Source organism: Argiope bruennichi, chromosome X2 (assembly GCF_947563725.1).
Source record: "Argiope bruennichi chromosome X2, qqArgBrue1.1, whole genome shotgun sequence".
Taxonomy (NCBI): Eukaryota; Metazoa; Arthropoda; class Arachnida; order Araneae; family Araneidae; genus Argiope; species Argiope bruennichi.
In genome coordinates, this window is record NC_079163.1 from 122,668,457 (window position 1) to 122,688,336 (window position 19,880).

The window sequence follows — 19,880 nt, forward strand, 5'->3', positions numbered from 1 at the left end:
TTATTAATGGTTTGGTTAACTAATATATATTTGTATATTACAATAATGAATGCTTGTGAAGCAAATCACTTTTATTTCATGAATTATTATTAAAAATCAAAATGAGAAGAAATTAAGCTTCAAAAAACTAAGAAAAAGAAAAATTTCTTCAGAAAATGTAAGTGTTGAATAAAATATGACAAATATTATGCAAAAATTAACAAATGATTTTTTACAATTTAATTGAAAATTCTATTGACTAATTTAGAATATACTAATATTTTTATATTAAATTAAAACATAATTTTTATTTTTTGAAATTAAAAATTACATTTCAAATATTCTTTAAAAGTTTTAACTTCTGTGCAGTATTATAAAAGTAGAAAATTCAACATTTAGAACAAATTTATCCAAGATATTAGAATTTTTAATACAATTTTTCTTTTAAAATATTATTACACCAATCATATAATTAGAAATAATTGATTCTATTACCTTTTCAAATTTAGTTTGGTTACTTTCAATCAATATTCTGATTTTTAGCATTAAAAGAAGAATTAAAAAATTAGAATAAGAAATATATGTATTGAAAAAGTACTTTTTAAAATCATGTAATATCAATGAGCTTATGCATATAATTTTTAATTCAATATAAATCTTATTTTAACAAAACAAAAATTAGTTTTTATTAAGTAGAAAATATTGAATATTTTGATGATTCCTTTGAGGATTTTTGGTTATCATACTTTCTTAACAGAGAATAAGCCATATTTTATCAAAAACTTAGCTAAAATTATATATATATATATCTTTACAATGCATATTTTTACAAGTATGAATTATTCAATTTGAAAACAAATTTTAAAGAGTTTATCATGCACATTATCAACATTAAAAAAAAAAAAAAAAGAATGGACAAAACTGCAAGAAACAGATTACAGATTTTTATTATTGCACTTTTTAGACCACAAAATATAAACGCTTTATTGCTACTACAAATACTAGCAAATAACAAAATCAAAGCATGCCTACAGTTATAAAAAATGTTTTAAATGTTCTATAACACTAATTTATTACTTAATTAGGTAAATATATATATATAATTTTTAAAAAAACATCATTTAAAAAAAAATTTAGGTAATTTTTTTAAAAAAACATATAGCTTTGTACATTAAACAAAATATGAGCATTAAAATTAATAGTATAAAAAAACTAAAATACTTTCCTATGAATATAGCCAAATTGCAAGAAATAAAATTAAAACTACATCGTATTTGTATTCCGAATAAAGTATCATTTTTAGCTTCCATTAAGAATTTAAATGAAACTTGTAAGTTCATTCCATTACTTTGTGAAAACTTAAAATTTCATTTAACAAACCAATAGAAGATAGAATTTTATTATGAGTTAACATATTAGTTTCTTGCCATTTAATTAATTATAAATAGAAGGCGCCTGTAGAAAATTCAGCTTTCCCAAGTTCCCAGCCACAGTCAACATTCATTTCTAGTCAAAAATTAGATTCATAAAACGTAATTATGAGCAAAAATATATTATAACACGGTATTATTCTTTTATTAAGAAAGATCGTGCATAAATAAGGTCTGCCTTCATCATAGATCCGACCGACAGTCGTCCACACTCCACCCTATACATTCCAAAAATGCGCTTCATTCTTGGCGTGTAAAAATTTTTTCACCTTTTGGCGAATAAAGCTTTTCCGTAAACAACCATAAATCGAATCCCCCATTTCCATCACTACCGGAATGAAATCCGTCCTCCAGTGCTGCTTCCCCCACTGCTTCTAATGCTTCCCCCCCTTTGAACTTCTAATGGGGGGTTCAAGCGTCCTCCGGTTAACGAGTTTCAGCAAAACAAATATTTCGTACTAAAGTTTATTGCTGCCAATGGAAAAAAGAAAAGAACATTCATTCACACGAGTTTACTTATATACTTATTTCTTTCACATGAAAATTCAAATCGACTTCGATTAAAATTCTATTGGCCTTTTATAATTATTTTATTCCAGCCCAAAATTTATTCTATTAGAAAAACATATTCCCAAAATGGACTCGCATGAAGTTATTTATTCTAGTGATCTGGATCTTCGGACCTGTTCTGCTATGAATATCACTTACCTCTTGTAAACAGTAATATTTTGAATGACGTATCAGCAAAACAACGATTTATGATTGTGAAGGAAGGATGTCTAGTTTAAAAATGTGAGTTTTATATTCTGTATGAGAACACATTTTCTAACAGTGTGTGTTAATTATAATGTCAAATATATTTTGAAATGGGAAAAATATTTTTTTTCTTTTGTATTACAAACATGTTCATCTAATGGTGCTAGTTGTGTTAGGAGAATGAATCATCACCAACATTTGAATCAGTTGTCACTCAAAATTTTTCTGTAGTCGTAAGAAGGTGCAGCTGCCTTTCAATATACTGTATGGATAATTATAATTCCATTTCAAGAATCATGAAGATTATCTTGGAGTAGAACTCAATGTGATTTCAAACGATTCAGAATATTAATGAGATACAAATACATGTACACAAACCCGATACATGTGCCAAATTATCTAAAACAAAATTAATTCTGAAATGTGAAAAATGCTAGTTACATCATTCTCAGATTGTCCAAATGAGGTTACAAAAGCACATACTGACTTCATCTGCTAAAAAACCAAAATTCAGAATCTATGGTTTGACTCAGTGATGTTATTTTTATAGCAGATAAACATTTTAAAGCTTATATTCTAATTTTCTGTATAGCTTTGAAAAAATACTCTTGTGCGCAACTAGCATTACTTAGAAGAATTACCATAAATTTTTTTAATGAATGAATTTATGTGTAATTGCTTTATTATGTTTAAAATCTTGTTTTTTTTAAAAATTATATTTTCAGTTTTGATTGGTATATTACCTCTATTTACATCAAAATAAATCAGCTAATTTATGTTTTTCTTCCTTTTCTGTCTTTCTTTTTGTTTGTTAGTTTGTTGTCAGTTATTTGGATCTTTACTAGAAGTTCTCACTAATCATATCTTATCTGAATATAGAGAGATGATGTTTTGGAATTCAATCTAGTCGATAAATATTTTTGAAAATGCTTATCCTATTTATATTGAATATAATTGCTGAAATTTGTACTAAATTAAATGATCTACTGTATGATTCCTTGAAGTAAAATTTTCAGATCTAGAGTAGTCAAAAAATAATTATTTAATATCCCATTTTTATCATATGTTCTTCTGCATATCACAAATGACTGTAGTTGTTCAGTTAATTTTGACAAGAGACATTTAACCTCTTTCTAGCTCGGATATTATTATAGATACTGACATCTCCCCAATATCTTATCTTAGCTTTGATAAATATATTCTAAAAAACAGGTGTATGATACAAAATACAACTCATTTAATTACTATCTTAAGATAATATATACTATCACGATATAAGTATATAAACACATAAATCAAATATTTAGATTTCTTTGTGATGAGTGCGAATCTGGACATTTGTGGCTCATTCACATCTGTAAAATCAGAATTTGGAGATTTCAATGATGATTCAATCAATTGAACTTTCTGGAATTATATAATTTTCAAATAATTTCCCTTAGCCTCAAGGAAAAATATATGCTTGATTGAATATATTGATATGCAAGGCTGATCTTCAATCTACCAATTCTGACTAGTCAATTCTTTCCGGCTCTCAATTCTATGACCATAATCAAATGTCATTGTAGACATTCATGTCATCCCCAATCATGATGATATCTCCTTGTCGAATGTTTGAAGACTGAGGCCCTTATCTCTGTTATTAAATTAGTTGGTACATGTATTTGTTCTCTAAGATCTGTTATTGTTTGGCTGGTGATTTTAGTTAGTTGCAGTAATGAATAATATCACACATTTCCAAATCTGTATCCTCAGAAGTTGATTTTTCAATCAGAAAAATGGAGTGATTGGTGTAAGATCTTCTATGTCTTTTAATAGATATATTAAAAAATGTAAATTAACAAACTTCTAATGTCTACATAAAATTGGGAAAATACAGGAAAATTTGAAATTTTTTGTAGAAACCAGGAAAATGCAGGGAATTTTAATTTTCTTAGTTATTTTTTTCCCACCTAAAAAATGCCAATCTCTAAAGATTGTAAGAATAAAATGTCATAATCATAGCTTCCAAAAACAGAACAATACCATTCCCAATTGTGTATTATGGAAACTCTCCCCTTTTCTATTCTGTCTCTTTTTTTTCTGTAAAGATCAGTCCAGTTTCAATTTGCTCGACAGTTGTTCTTTTTCTATAAGATTTCTGAATTGTAGCTGATGAGAATGCGTGAGACTTTTGTAACTGCATGAAAGAATAGAATACATTTCAATGACATATTCAAAGAAGATTATAATTGTTTTTTTTTAAACATTGAGTTGCTTGAAATCCATATTTAAAACAGATTGGGCAAATACAAAAATCAAATTCTGAAAATCAGAAAGCTGAATGGATTTGAAAAGTTCTTCAAAATTCATTTGATGCATACTGCTCACTTTGTAAGAAGATAATAAGCCTAAGTAATATTGGAAAACCGATACTTACTAGTCATGCCAAAAAAGTAAAACATACAAGGACTTGCCTGATAGTTCCAAAGAGTCATCATTGATGTTGAATAAAAGGAATGAAGGAAAAGATGACATGTCATATCTGAAAATGTCAAATTGAATGTCTGGCCGATTTCAAACCTTTTAGTTCAAGAATAATAATTTAAAGCTGAATTTTTATGGGCTTTAAAACTTGTTGCATCACATTTGTCCTTTAATGCATGCAATCTTAGGTGAAATATTTTCACTTATGTTCACTGAAAGTGAAATAGCTGAAAAATGTATATTAAGCTGTACAAAAATGCCTTACCTTAATTGTTAAGGATAAGATCTGTGGAACTTATGGCTGAAAAACCTGTGGCAATGGATGAGCAAATACTTAAATTGCTAAAAATGAATAAATAAAAAAAGTAATCTTGCTTTTTAATGTTTTTTTTGTTGTTGTTGAGTAATCATTAAATGATTTGTATCATGATAACAAAATTATTTTGTATTTTATTTCACCTGAGTCCTCAATTTTGTGTGACTTACAGTTAAAGAGCATGAGAGGTAATATATCCCACCCTTAATATATAAATTTGGTTTTGCTAAATTCTAGATAATAAATGAAGAGAATTTTTTTTGTGGATGTAATGCTAAATTCTAGATAATAAATAAAAAGAAAGTTTTTTGGAAGAAATGCTAAATTCTAGATAAAAAAATAACGAGATTTTTTTTGTATGTAAATATAAACCTTCTTTTAATATGCTATTATTTCTAATAATGTTAAATTGTTGCTTCTGTTCTTTCTTTTTTCCACTCCTTAAAATCATAGTGCATTATAACTAGGACATAAGTGCTATTCGAGCATTTCCTCATATCTTGAATATATGTACATGAAAAACACAGGGAACTTTTTTTCCCAGATTTGAGTGGCAACCCTTTAGAAACTCTTTTACTTTGTTTCTTTGTGTTCCACCAGGCAGTGGTGGAGTGTGTAAATTTCAATGTATTATGCTGTATTTCTGCATAAAGAAAAACTTTGTACCACTTGATAGTCAGTTCATTATGTCTGCTTCTAAAATCAAAATGTACTGCTTGGTGAATGACAAATGTAAAGAAAGATCCAAACTTTTCCACCTCATTTTATGTGCTGGAGTTGATCAAATCTATGCCAGTTGAAACATGGCTGCATCTTCCATTCAGTCAGCAGGTTGTGAAACTGGATATGCATGGAAAGACTGAGCTTTAAATCTTCTGCATTTAATACAGGGATTACATATTTTTCAGACCATTCACCTTCCACTTAATATCTAATACTATTCTCATATTATGTTTGGAAACAATTGCATCCCAGCATGCTAATCTATTGTGTGAAAGTGCTCATTAAACCTTTTGTAAAATTGTGTTTAGTAGGAGGATAGGGATGGAAAATAAGTAGCATATACACATTTAGCAATTTGAGTTTTTACACAAATTATTCTATTTTCTTATCTAAATGAGTATAGATTGGATAGTGGCTTTACATCTGGCAAACAAATTTTGGAACTCAGCACTCTTTATTATTTTTTTGCAAGGTTAATTCTCTTCTTTTTCTTTTGCATTCTTTACAAATCTTAGAATCCAAGCTACTAATTTAGAATATAATTTTGAATATGTTCTTGCATATCACAGTACCTTTTTCTCTAATAAATTTAAATTACATAATATAACCTTCCTTCCTGAAGAAATGTTAGGAACTTCACAATTATACTCTGTTTCACCCTAACTTGGCAGTATTGTAAAAGGTAGAAAATGTGACGCTCCGCGTTGGGAAAGAGTTCCCCGTCAATTCCGACTTTAAAATAGTTAAAATGCGCAGAAATTTATCAAATAATATCATAAATTACAGAAATCCTTTTTCTATCAATATGTATTTAAAATTATTCTCAAGTTAGAAGTGCTTATATGTTAATTATTTTGTAAATAAAGCGAACGAATAAAACTAAAAGATTGACATAATGAATTCTACTTTGGCTAGAACCGGTCTTCAAGGTCAAATATTTGGCGCGCTTTTCTTTTACGTCTCCGCCAACTCAACTTCATTCAGTTCGCAACCATTATCATCTTTCGTACTTTTTTATTCTCGCTTTTTTAGCAGCTGATATTTTTGATACTATTAATCGCATTAGTAGCTATTAGTTTTGTTTGGTGAATATTTATTCGATCCATCATTTCTATTAACTTCTAAAATGTTTGAAAAAGAGAAAGTGTTTTCACCGACTACGCTGTGCACACTTCAAGACGAGTGAAACCAACAAAAAGTGCAACATGTAAAAACATATTAAATGTTTATTCTCGACTCCGAGAAAACCTTTAAGATTCTATCAATAAAATCGTCGATAAAGTTTCGCATCTTACAGATGTTTCGCAATGAACGATTTTCCTTTTGAAAAAAGAAATAAAGGCATCCTTTAAGTACCCTGGAAAGAAGCAACCAGGCTCAGCAGATAAACATTCAGGTCTTGTAAAATATGATGATTTTACATTATTCTGTATTTGACGAAAAATCCATGCATTTTTTTTCGCAGAAATGAGATGTCAACATTAGATAAAGTTTTAAAAGATGTGAACGATGATACAGATATCTTTTCGAAAAACATTAGCCGGACTACGCTTTACAGAATATTGAAAGATATATTGTTTTCTTTTAAGAAACGGTGAAACGAAATGAAATTACTTTAATGATTTATTAAAATAATGTGTCAATAATATTGAAAAAAATAATGAAAATAAGGAAACAACTAATTCTCCGATAAAGTGATAATATGATAAAGTAAATAAATATTTACTATTTGGTGAAAAATTTGAGAGATAAAGTTTCGCCAGCGATCTGCATTTCTAGTAACTTTGTACTTTAAAGTAACCCTGTTCCCCTGACGACGACTGCGATTCGGCATGCCTAGAATATACACTACTGCCAAGTTAGGGTGAAACAGAGTATAGTTAATTCAGTCATACACGAACTATCTGGTGATCATTAAATATAATGGGATTTCCCACATGCATAACTGAACTACATGACTAAGTGAGCACTTTCAAGAAATTTGGTAGATGAATTCATATTTCATGTTGCATGTTGTTGCTTGCTCATAGGACAGCGAGTTATTATTTCTTTAATATTGTATGAAACAAAAACTTATCATCTCTCTTGATTCCACGACCAGTACAGAGCAATTGTGTAATCGCTCCAAAAATGATTTCCATTTGAATAAGGTTAAGGACTTATTGCAACTAGTGAGTTCAACCTGGCATTAGAATGGTATTGCATGAACTTTATTATTGGGACATTCACTTTCTTTAAAAGATCCATTGGACCTTGCTCCGACAAGTAAAACTTTTCCACTTACAGAAAGTTTGATCTAAAAAATATATGAATAGCGTATGCCTTTTTATAGGCATCAACAAAAACATGCAACTGTGTGGTATTAATTTTGAAATAATGTGGCATTATTTCTACATCTCTCAACAGATGAATTTCATTAAGCCATTTACTATAAGTGCTACAGATATTATCTGACAAAAGTGAGTACCAACTTAAATTTAGATTCCATGTTTGTTGCAGCTAAATCTTAGGTGACAAGTTATTGAGCTGAGAAATCTGACAATATCTAAAATTTTCTGAACTGTACTTAAGATTCGTTTTTGTAATCATTTGATCCTGCATTAATGACCTAGATTTAAATTGTAATTTAGAGAATCCTTATCCAAATCCCATAAAATTCCTAATAGTTTCATAACTCCACTACTCTTAGAAGCAGAGTTACTTTTGATGTTCCTTTCTCAATACTTCAGATTAAAAAATTCTCGTGAGTTAATACCTTTTGCAACAAAATTTTCTTCTGCAACAACACTTAAAACACCCATAGCATAATTGTCAATGTAAAAAGTTTTATTTTAATTTCTGAGCAATAATTTCGAATTATGCATTATCGAGCAGTTGGTACACATTATCAAGCAATTGCAAAAAAAAAAAAAAAAAAAAAAAAAAAAGCCGATAATAATAATGAATTTGATAAAACCTCAGAAAACGCTCTACAATGCTTATAACGAGTCTTTTATTTTTAGCCGGAAAATAAAATTGAAAAAAAGTCCTTGTTTTCAGGAGCTATTCTTAATGGCAAAATCGCCTTCTCTATACCAGCAGAAAGCTTGATTAGATAATGCTGAAACGTATCAATAATGAGGGGTCTCAATAATATTAAATTCGGCTCTTTATGCAACGGATCATTTAACGAGTATTTATTACCCTCCCGGGTTAGTGCATCAAAGATTAGTTAGTAGTAATGTCATTTTTAACGTCTGGACGCTGAGGCGGAAAAAGGGACCAATTTCTGTATTACATCGAGCCATTTTAAGTACCTCATCTTTTTCCATTATCGGAGAACTTCTTTATACTCATCAAAAAACGAGCTTTCTTTTTGTGAGTTTACACATTTTTTAATGTTTTCTCTTTGCCGATTCCTAATTGGCGTTCAAGTACACCATTTCCAATTTAGAAGATAAATAAGTTCTTATTTACTGTTTGGCAGCATTTACATGCTTTTCCCAAACTCTTTTTAATACATAAGAATGCTTCGAATCCCATTAACCCTCTGTTGCGTCAGAAATTTCAGACGATTCCAAGCTCCAAAGTTCCTTGACTGCAGGATTTTGAGCACACAAAGAAATAACGTTTAAAATACAATCTTTAATTATTTTTGATCTGATAACCCTCTTTTCAGCCCATTAAAATGCCTGTTTGACGCATGTTTAAATAAAACAAGCCTGAATCTCATCTGAAAGATTTTCCTGTAAGGTGTTAAAAATATCTGACCCAGGAATAATGGGATCTCATCTTCTGGTGAATTAATATCAGGCAAAATAAATGCTTTTGCTTGTAATTCATCTGTGACTATCGGATCGTTAATATAGGCATTGTGCCACTCAGTGGCGGATTTTGACAGCTTGAGGCCACATGCGCTAAATTATTCTGAGGCCCCCTTCTAGGTAAATTGTATGATGATTAGAAAGTAACGTGAACTAAACTTATTTGCGCTTTTAAATTAATCTTTATGCTTAACACACACACACACACACACACACACACACACACACACACACGCACACACACACACACACACACACACTGAAGTTACTACCCTTTATCTTTATTTTTTATTCTAATTTTTCTTTTTTATAATATAAAATGATAACGTCACAGTTATTTATTTCTGTCTTTGCTTATTTACATTCCATTAGGATGAAAAATACAATATTACAAAATTATTCTTGACAAATACATCAGTTTGGTTTTTATTTATTTAACTTTTTTTTTTTTAAATATGCAACCTATTAAATTAAAAAAAAAATTGACTTGAGTTCATAAATCCCCAGTTTTTTTTTCATTAACTATTACGAGTTTTATTAGAAACCGAAAACTGTTGTGGGAAAATATTTCTATTTATATTCCATTCGAACTGGAATAAACAGTGCCAGCGTTCTTTGTCCCATGAACTGAATGCTATTTTCATTCAACTATATATCTGTATCTTAATTTTTTTTAGTGAAAATGCATATTAAAATAATTAAATTAGTATTATTATCTTACTTAAATTAATTAATACTAAAGTTTAAAATTAAGTTAATAAATTTATTATTAGCATAAATAATAATTTAAAATTATTTACTGGACTAAATTACTTATTTAAAAATTATTGACTTAAAATTTTTAAGTAAAAAAAATGTTAGAATAAATCAAAATATTTTATTTTAGTAAAAGTGCCAAAATCGAAACATGTTATTTAGTAAAAAGGCGCCAACACTTGTTAACATCACTTAAACACTCTTTACTTATACGATTTTTTTTTTTTTGAAATTAAAATCAATATTATGTGATACAATTACAAAACCAATCATATTTTATATTTATATCTTTTTTTATTATACTACGCATAATCTCATGTTGTAACTTACCTTAATTTGTTTTATACATATTTTTTAAAACTATTTTGGAAATCAAAGTTTTTCACACATCATCTTCATTGGCCATAATGGCTAGAAAATTCAGGCATTCTTGAATTATCGACAAACTACAACAGTTTTTCAGCAGCTTTAGTTTCTGCTTGCAACTGCTTGCGTTTCTGACCTTTAAGCATTTGTAAATTTTCAACACAGCCATTACATTCGGAAAGTTGATTTTAGCATATTACCATAAATCAGTTCATAAAAATTCTTTGCAGATACTATTTTTTCTTCGTTTATTTCGAGAAGTTTCGACATGTAGAATTTAAAATGTACCATTCCCGTAGCAAATTCAGATTCGATATTCTATGAACAATGTTCTTACTTTAGTACTATTACTTATTAATTACTATTACTTAAATTAGTATTATTTACTTAGTACTATTTTACTATTTGGATTACTTTAGTGGCTTAAAACGCCACTAAAATTCTGGATGTAGCATATCTGACAATTTTGTTATTACACTTAGTTTTCCCTTTTATCTACATACAAGATCTTCCAGACGACAATCTTCGTAATGTGTTTTTCTTTTTCTTTCTTTTCATTCATTTGCAATCATCTCATAATTATCAAGCATTTCTTTTTTCAGAAAATTTCAACTGGGAGAATTCGAATAGTTATATATCCCTTATTTACTATTTAAATTTTTAAAATAAGAATTTATAAATGTTTTCTTTCACTTAGAAATATTAAATTAATGAAAAAAAAAAAAAATGAAAACCACAAAATTAATATTATTATTTCATTTTCTATTTTTTTATAAATTGCGTTTAATGTTTTTAAATTTTAAGAAAACTATAGACGGAATTCTCTTTGAATCATTCAAAAATGATAATAACTAAATATTTATAATAAGCTGGGGAAATTGTATTTTTTAATTTTTAAAAACTGCATTTGTTTATCTCTACACTTTAAAAATGTGTACAGAAGCTGGCATCTTCAAAAATCCAGCGAAAAGAAAATGTCGTAAGAAGTAAACGCTTTGGAAATATAGACGACAGGAAACGAAAACGCACAGAAATCTATACAAAACAATGTTATCCCCTCGGCCTAAGGTCAAGGGTGAGGTCAATGCGACACCCTTTTGTCGGTGCAGGGAATGGCATTGACATTTCTTGTAAGAGGGGGCTCTTTTTTTCTCTCCTTATATTAGCTGTGGATTGTTGACTTGTGAGCCAGTTAGCCAACGAAAAGAAAAGATGGATCTCAAAGATCTTCAAATAAATTTGAAATAAATAATATTCTGAAGAATATTATTTAAAGAGAAATATTCTGAAATTTGATAGAAAGTTCATTTTAATAATAATGCACTCGAGTACACTATCCTTGTAAACCAAATAAATAAAACACAATTTCTCATCTGTTTTCGAAAAAAAAAAAAAAAAGCATTTAAATCGTCTCGGTATGCCATATATCCTTCAGTTGTTTATAATATTCAAATCATATAATTTTGTTAATCATATTGCAATTTATTTGGAACAAATGGTTTTCATATTTCGGTTTTTTCCCCAAACATTTTATAATTTTTTATATCTTAGAAATTTCCCGAATATCACTACTTTTGAAATTATTTATTTGTTATTTGTTTTTCATTCATAGTCATTTCCCCTTATGTTTCGTTTGACTCTTCATTTTCATTGAATATCTTTTTCCTTTTTTTTTTTCCGAGTAAAAGGGGGTGGGGGAAATTGTGTGCAAGTCTGCAACAAAAAAATTACTGCCGATTCAGCACTACGATATAGATTTTATGGCCCCTCCAGGTCTCAGGTCATGAGGCGACCGCCTCCAACGCCTGTGTGGAAATTCGCCACTGGTGCCACTTACGGTTTATACAAAAACCTATATTTTGAAAAACTGGTTTTCGAATTTCCAAAAAACCGGTTTTGACCGGTTTTGAATTTTTGTCAAAAAAAGGAATAGGGAAAAATATTTTATTTAATATATATAAAATAACAAAAAACGAAATCATTGTCAAAGTCAAAAAATATATAAAAAAAATTAAGGATTACATATACATATCACTTACACAAAATAACGAAAACTCAAAAAAAAATTTCAAATAATATTTATATTATTTTCACTAATTTTAATTTCTCCTAAGAAAATAGTATTTTAAAAAACAAAGTATCCACTGGACGGTGGCTAAGTCTTGTTCTTATTTTGGACACAATATTGCTTGAAATTGAAAATACTCGTTCACTAGCTGCTGAGCTTAGTTTTATAGTTTTCATGACATCAATTAACAAATATAAGTTCTTTGTTCTTTTATTCGTTGCCTCAAATAATGAAAATTCAGCTTTCAGTGTCTTCAAGAAACTTATGAATTGATTTTTCTATGGCTTCTTTTAAAAAAGCTTTTCTCTGAGGAGTAGTTTCTTCAATTTGCTCTTCACCAGAATCGGTTTCCACATAAGAATTTGGAAACATTCTAGACAATATCTTTCCAGATAACTTAATAATTTCGGTTTTTGAAGCTAAAGAAAGTACACTAGATTTCTTCGCTGAATTAGAAATGTTTTGTGGATTTTGCAACTACAGCAAAAGAGTTGCTAATTCTACTTGTCTTCTTTCTTGAATTCGTTCTTCTAAAGCATATAATAATTTCAAACTTATTTCAGTGTTTGAATTTCTGTTAAATGAACTAAAAAATTTAAATATACCGCCACTTGTTATTAAAATAGCATCTCGTTGCCCTAAATCTTCAGCTGCGAGACTTTAGGAAGTTCTAAAAGTTTAGGATATTCAGCTTCATTCCACATATAAGAAGAACCAATATCATTCAATGCTAAAACAACACATTCTTTTACTTCCAGAAACTTCCAATCATGTCCTCCATACTATTCCACCTTGTTTTGCAGTCAAGAATTAAATTTAATTCCTTTCCTTTTTCTTTTTTGATATAATTTGAAGAATGGTGTTTCTTACTGGAGATTTTCTAAAGAACTTACAAATTTCTCTAATTTGTGAAACTGATTGTTTGTAATTGTCAGACAAAATAGGAATAGAATGTTCTCGGTTACAAAATAGAATGTACTCGGTTCAAGAGAACCTTCATAATCGTTATATTCGTCTTCGTCTTCATCTTCCGATTCCTCACTTGAAAGATTTATTTCGGCTTCAGCTTCAGTCATTTCTGTATGTTTATATAACACCTCAGTAACTGTTAAGTGGATGGCGTGTGAATAGCATAGTTGATTAATTATAGATTATAATTTTCCAAATTTTTTCATAACAGCAGCACCATCATTTGTGGCTGCAACTATGTCAGTTTCTAGATTCAAGTTGAAATTTTGTAGCTTTTCAGATCTAATGTTCTCTGAGCATCACAGGAACCAGTTATTAGCACTAATCCCAAATTGAAATTTTCTGCCAAATGGTGCACATAAATGTTTAAATATCTATGATTTCTTTTGCTAGTTCACTCTTCTAAAGTTATAGAGAATTTTTTCCTATTCTTTTTTATTGAATCTAATTCAATAATAGTTTCTCGTTTAGCATTGTCATAAAACGCATGAGTGAGATCCATTACTCTAGAATTATTTCTTGGTAATGAATATCCATGTTGTTGAAGAGACTCTCGTATGAATGAGCTATTTGTATTACTATTAATAGAAAATCCATCCATTGCTGCAAGTTCTGATATGATTTCTTCTAAACTACTCCTTTTCACTTTCTTAAAATTCAATATATATTTTGAAGAAGAGGAATATCCAGGTGTTTCTTCTTCGCCGATCGTTTCTGATTTCTTTCCGATAATTATTTTATGAACTGCTTTCAAATGATTATGTAGATTGCTCGTAGATGATCCTTTGCAACTCAATATTTTGTTACAGTGATTGCAGATTGCCTTGTCTATCCGTAACTTTTTGAAACTATCCCAAACTTCCAACTTATTCATTTTTATATAAAAATGAAATTTAAGTTATTAAATAAATATTTTTGAAGTTTATCTTACAATTTTATTATTTTAACTATTAATATTAAAGGAATTTAAAATTATCTAATCTACACATTTTTTAGGAATTTTGAAAAAAATCGCATCTTTTTTATCTAATTCCGAAGCTTGACAAAGACATAATTTATGTCGAAACGTTGCGAAAGAAAATATGGATTATTTTAACACCCTGTGTTTTATTTAAAATCCCATTAGACAGAACTTTTTATTTTACATTAATTTTTGAGAGAAGAAATTTATATTATAAAATTAAATTTTTAAAATGTAAAATAGAAAATACAAACATAAAAATTAGAAACATTCTTATTACTTAATTTATTTTTTACCAAGTATAGCAGCTTTTTATTTTTGTTTCCAGTTTCCACTCTATAATACTAAGCCAACCTGTCGTGACTCGTGACGGGTTGCACACATGTATATGTACTAACATAAAATAAATCGGTTAGACACGTCTTTTCCACGAGCGCAGGCGCAGCTGCACAGTGCACAATGCAAGCACTGGCCAACGCAACTCGCAACATTGAAAAAATGTGTTTGCTGCCCGTTGCATAGAATGAATAGCAAATAAAATAAGTTTAAAATTAATTTTTATATAATAATATGAATTCTTTGAATCAGTTTTCTTAATTTAAAAACTGGTTTTCAAATGTGACAAATTTACTTTAAAAGACCTGTTTTTTAAAACCGGGTCTCAAAAACCGTCAAACCTTAGTGCCACTTAGCCTCTTTTCCGAGAATGCTTCAATGCGAAGGATATGAAAAGTCTAAAACTGAAATTAATAATTATATAAGCATTATGCATTTGATTTTTCATTTCGCTCTTTCCCAATAACATTTTATCTTTTTATTTGATTTACTATCCGTCTTCGATTATGTGTTTTGGAATGTATGAGTACTGAGATCTGCTGCCAACTAAAGCTCTGAGAGATGATATTTTTGTTTTTGCTCATATTTTTAAGTTAGAGTAATTGAAAACACATTTTCTTTATAACATTTGTTAGATAAAAACCTAATTGCATTTACTTTCGACTTATTCTGTAGGGTTTGTAGACTTTAAATGATAATGATTCTTTGAACAATATTTTGTTCAAATTCTGTTTTATTTTGTCTGTCTGCATTTGTTCAAATTTTTGTTTTGAAAAATTTATTCAAATTTGAATGAATTTTTCACTTTAAAGCGCTTGGAAAAAGGGCCAACAGGAAAGTCTGAAAAACAGATCTTATTCTTCAATAAAAATTTTCTTTTTTCATCTAAGAAGATATTTTTTGCTCCAAAACGATTTTTTTAAGAATGATTCTTGCTGCAAAAGATAAAGTAAATTTCGCGATCAGTATTGCTTTTATTATATGTGCATTGCAATGGTCAGGCAATTTAGCTAATTAACTGTTTCTCTTTTCATTTGATTCGAACTAAATGCGGGAGCACATTGGACTAGTTCGACCTTAGCCTCAGCTTTTATTTTTTGTTTTAGAAAATTCATTGTAATACGTAGTTCTTACGTAGCTTTTTCATGTTTTTTTTTCATAAACTTCTAATATTTCTTCTTGCAAACAAGGCTCCACTAATGGACTCAATGAATCATCATATTTTTGTGTGTTTGTTCTACTCCCTAGAGCCATAATCTTTGTTTCTAACCCATCATTTAACGTTGGAACATCTATTTTCAAGTGTCTTTAATTTGTTACATCCATAGCAAGTCTCTTAATTAAATATTGTTACGAATCTGTAATATCGTTTTCCTGTTTAATTAGTCTTACATTAAGAGAGAGAGAGAAATGTACACATTTTCTTAATGGATGCCAGATCAATGACCCCCTAACTCGCGATCGTTTGGCAACAAAAATGAAGGCTCCAGAAAATGCAAGGATTTTAGTTCTGTCTCTGTTAGGGACTGAAATCTGAATATTCTGGAAAATTACATGCACTGTCGGAAAAGCTATATAAACATGAGACGTGGAAGCTATTCAGTCGATTTTGTGTTTGAAGTGTTGATTGCCAAGAAAGCTTTCTAGTTTTGTATTTTCTCTTCCGCCGTGTTTTTGCTACCTGTGGTTCGTTCCATTGACCACCATATTGGACTTTCATCATTGAACCATAACAATATGCATAAGTAAATCTCTCGTCTGAACTTGGGCAATTGCTTTTGGACAGTTATCCTTTGTTTCACGGAAAATATCCATTACCCGAGCCGTTTTTGATTTAAGAGCAATAGCTTGCTAGGGGTACTGAAAATTATTTTCATTTGGGATTCTCATGGCATCTGGTATGTTCTGAAATTGGTTCCAAAATGTTAAATACTCTTTTGCATTTCCACTGAACTTCTTCGGTTCTATCTTTGGTTTATGAATTGTTTCTTTTCAAAGAATTCTTTAGCTATCAGATTTATTCGATTTGCGAACACAGTTCAGAATATTGGTCTTTCCATATTTCAGTGGGCAAAAATCCTTTTTCGTAGATATTTTCAGGAGTTGCATTTCTTATAATAAGATCTATTATTTCTGCTTGGCTCATTTTCAGGCTAGTAAATTTCAGAATCTAAAGCTGTTTAATATCAGGAATTTCCTTATTAATTTTCTCTTCAGTTTTGTTTTCACACAAATAATAATAACACGCACGCACGCACACACACGCACGCACACACACGCACGCACACGCACGCACGCACACACACACACACACACACACACACACACACACACACACACACACACACACACACTGCATATTGTTGGATGGGATGGTGCCTTTCCTAACACCTTGTATCTTAAATTTTTGTTTACATTTTATGGCACCATTTACAAGATATTTTATACAATTAACTACACATAATTTTATGTTTATTAAGACGTTTTAGAATTTTAGTCTTGTAAGTGATATGTTTTGTATTCAGCATTTTTTCAGTAAGGGCTATTTTTATACAAATATTTTCTTAATTCTTCAGTGGCACTCAGTATAGTAAATGATTATATGCATTTATATTGGTTTTTAACTAATTATTTATAATCTTACATTTTGAAAAAAATTACTTATTAACATATGTTTCAAAATTTTGTCATTCTTTTAAAGATTGGTTTCTGGTGATGTTGAAGGTCATTTCAAAACGCTCTTTACCAAAGTTGCAACGCTTCATCAAAAGAAAGGCCCTTTTGAGGTATGATTTTAATTTGGTTTCTACATTTATTTGCATTCATTATTTGTGATGATCAGAATGTTTTCTAGATTATTTTTCCTTTTCAACTCTGAATTATTATTTTCTTGGACAAATATATATATATTCGATTACTTAGTAGTAAATTGCATATAAATCTTTAAAAATGTTGTCTTGCTATTATTGTTACATATCTCATTTAGTGAGTGCTGAAGCCATATAAATAACAATTTATAAAACTTCTTTCATTTCAATTTATTTTCATATTTGATGGTATTGTGTATATAAATCAGAATATTTAATTTCTGAGATATTCAATTTGTTGTGTACTAAACTTTGATGTCTTAAGGTTAGGAAAAAGACAAATTTCATAATATCATCTGAAAAGATAACAACCACTTTTTTGTTTGCAAAAATCAAGATTGATCTGCCTTAATAAGATGCCATATTTAAATATGAATTAATGAGGGCTCTTATGATTTTTTTTACATTTAAATTATTTTAAATATTTGTTCCCTTAATTAAAAAAAATATATCATTCATACGCATTTTTTTCTGTTATGTAAATAAAATCGGAAAGAATTGAAATCCTCCCACCACCACATAGGCTGTATGATAAGGCTACTTTCCATCTGTTTCCATGCCATTTAGAAATATGCATTTAGAAAATGTTTGTTTTTTAACATTCCATATTTGTTCATTTGCCAAAATTTCTGCCAAAAATTAAAAAAAATTGTCATCTCATGAAGTTGAAAGTTTAAAAAAGCAGTATATGATATTGTTATTTCTTCATTATGCTTTTCATCTGATAAAAGATAGTTGATCTCCATCTCTACTTCTGCACTTCTATGATCGCATTAGCAACTTTCTTTAGAAATGCAAGTACTTACTTTAAAAATTCCTGCATCATCTCTAAGTTTTTCAGAAGTTTGAGGACATTGGACATTTTGTTTTATTCCATCATTTTACTGCAGTTTTTTTCTTTCCATCATTTTATTCTTATTGTTGCTAAGTCCTGTTTCTTGAATCTTAATTCTCCCTATTATGTTTTTCTTCTGTTTGCTGCATGTAAAAATGTACATTCTCTAATACTTGTTTCTTCAAGCATAATTACTTTATGATGTTTCTTATGAAAATAAGCTCAGCTTTATAAAAATAAACTTTTGCTCTGAGGGAATTGTTGCTAACTTATATATTTTGATTTATTTGCACATTTTATTCTGTTGTTTCTAATGCTAACTCTATATATTTTAAAAATATATAGATATTTTTAAAATGGATACCAAAAGACACCAATTGTAGTTCCTGAGAACTGGTACTTAACTTTTTACTTACTTGGCTTGTCTATTAGCCTCATGCCTTTTTTTAACATCTTGCTTACAACTGTGTCTAGGTGTGAAAAAACTAAAACTTAAACTACTTAAAACTAAAATTTTCAAACAAAATATCATATATTGGTATGGTCAGAAACAGATTAAAATTTTTTTATTTGATTATAATGGAGTTAAATGATGATCAAGAATAAACTATTTATCTATTTTTTCTCACTGAATATATTGATGACATTAGTGAACCAATTTTTTACATTATAAAAAATGGCCTTCTTTGCATTTCTAATCTTAATTTTTTTTAGTACTTATTATGTGTTGGAAACTTCTTTAGTGCAAATGAGGATGAATGGAAGGATGTTAAATCTGGCAAAATAGCAGGTATGGGTATTTCTTATTATGTGGAGCAGAATATATTTCTTTTTAACTAAAATATAATTGACGAGTTGCTTAGTAAAAAATAAAAAAATGTATCATTGAAAAGCAGCTCAATACTGTTGCATATTTGCTAATTAGTCTTGCAACTATTTTACTTGTAACATTCTGTAATAATCAGAAAGCACTTCAAAAGAAACAAAAGGAAGTTTTCTTGCACTGAAATTCTGTAAAATACTATGAGTTATAAGAAGTGCTGATAATTTAATCTTTATAAAGTCTAATTGTATCCTGAAATTTTTTACTGACATATTTACAGAAATAAATCTTTGGATAAATGATTTGTTTCATACCTTCCAGTATATTCATTGTCCATGGAAATTTGGGATGAATATATTGTCAGTACCATATCAAAACCATGAACCAATGTCGTAACTTATTTTAGTTTCATGGTTTTCCCATGAG

The 19,880-nt window shown here is 29.0% G+C and overlaps 1 protein-coding gene across 1 annotated transcript in view; it reads left to right on the forward strand.

Moving 5' to 3' along the window:
- The first annotated feature begins 2,068 nt into the window (after positions 1–2,068).
- LOC129960272 (CWF19-like protein 1) overlaps positions 2,069–19,880 on the forward strand; it is a 60,679-nt gene continuing 42,867 nt past the window's right edge. Inside the window, exons 1-3 of the mRNA XM_056073566.1 lie at positions 2,069–2,201; positions 17,631–17,715; positions 19,346–19,421. Coding sequence (XP_055929541.1) covers positions 2,185–2,201; positions 17,631–17,715; positions 19,346–19,421 — 178 coding nt within the window. The 5' untranslated portion in view covers positions 2,069–2,184. The remainder of the gene's footprint in view (positions 2,202–17,630; positions 17,716–19,345; positions 19,422–19,880) is intronic.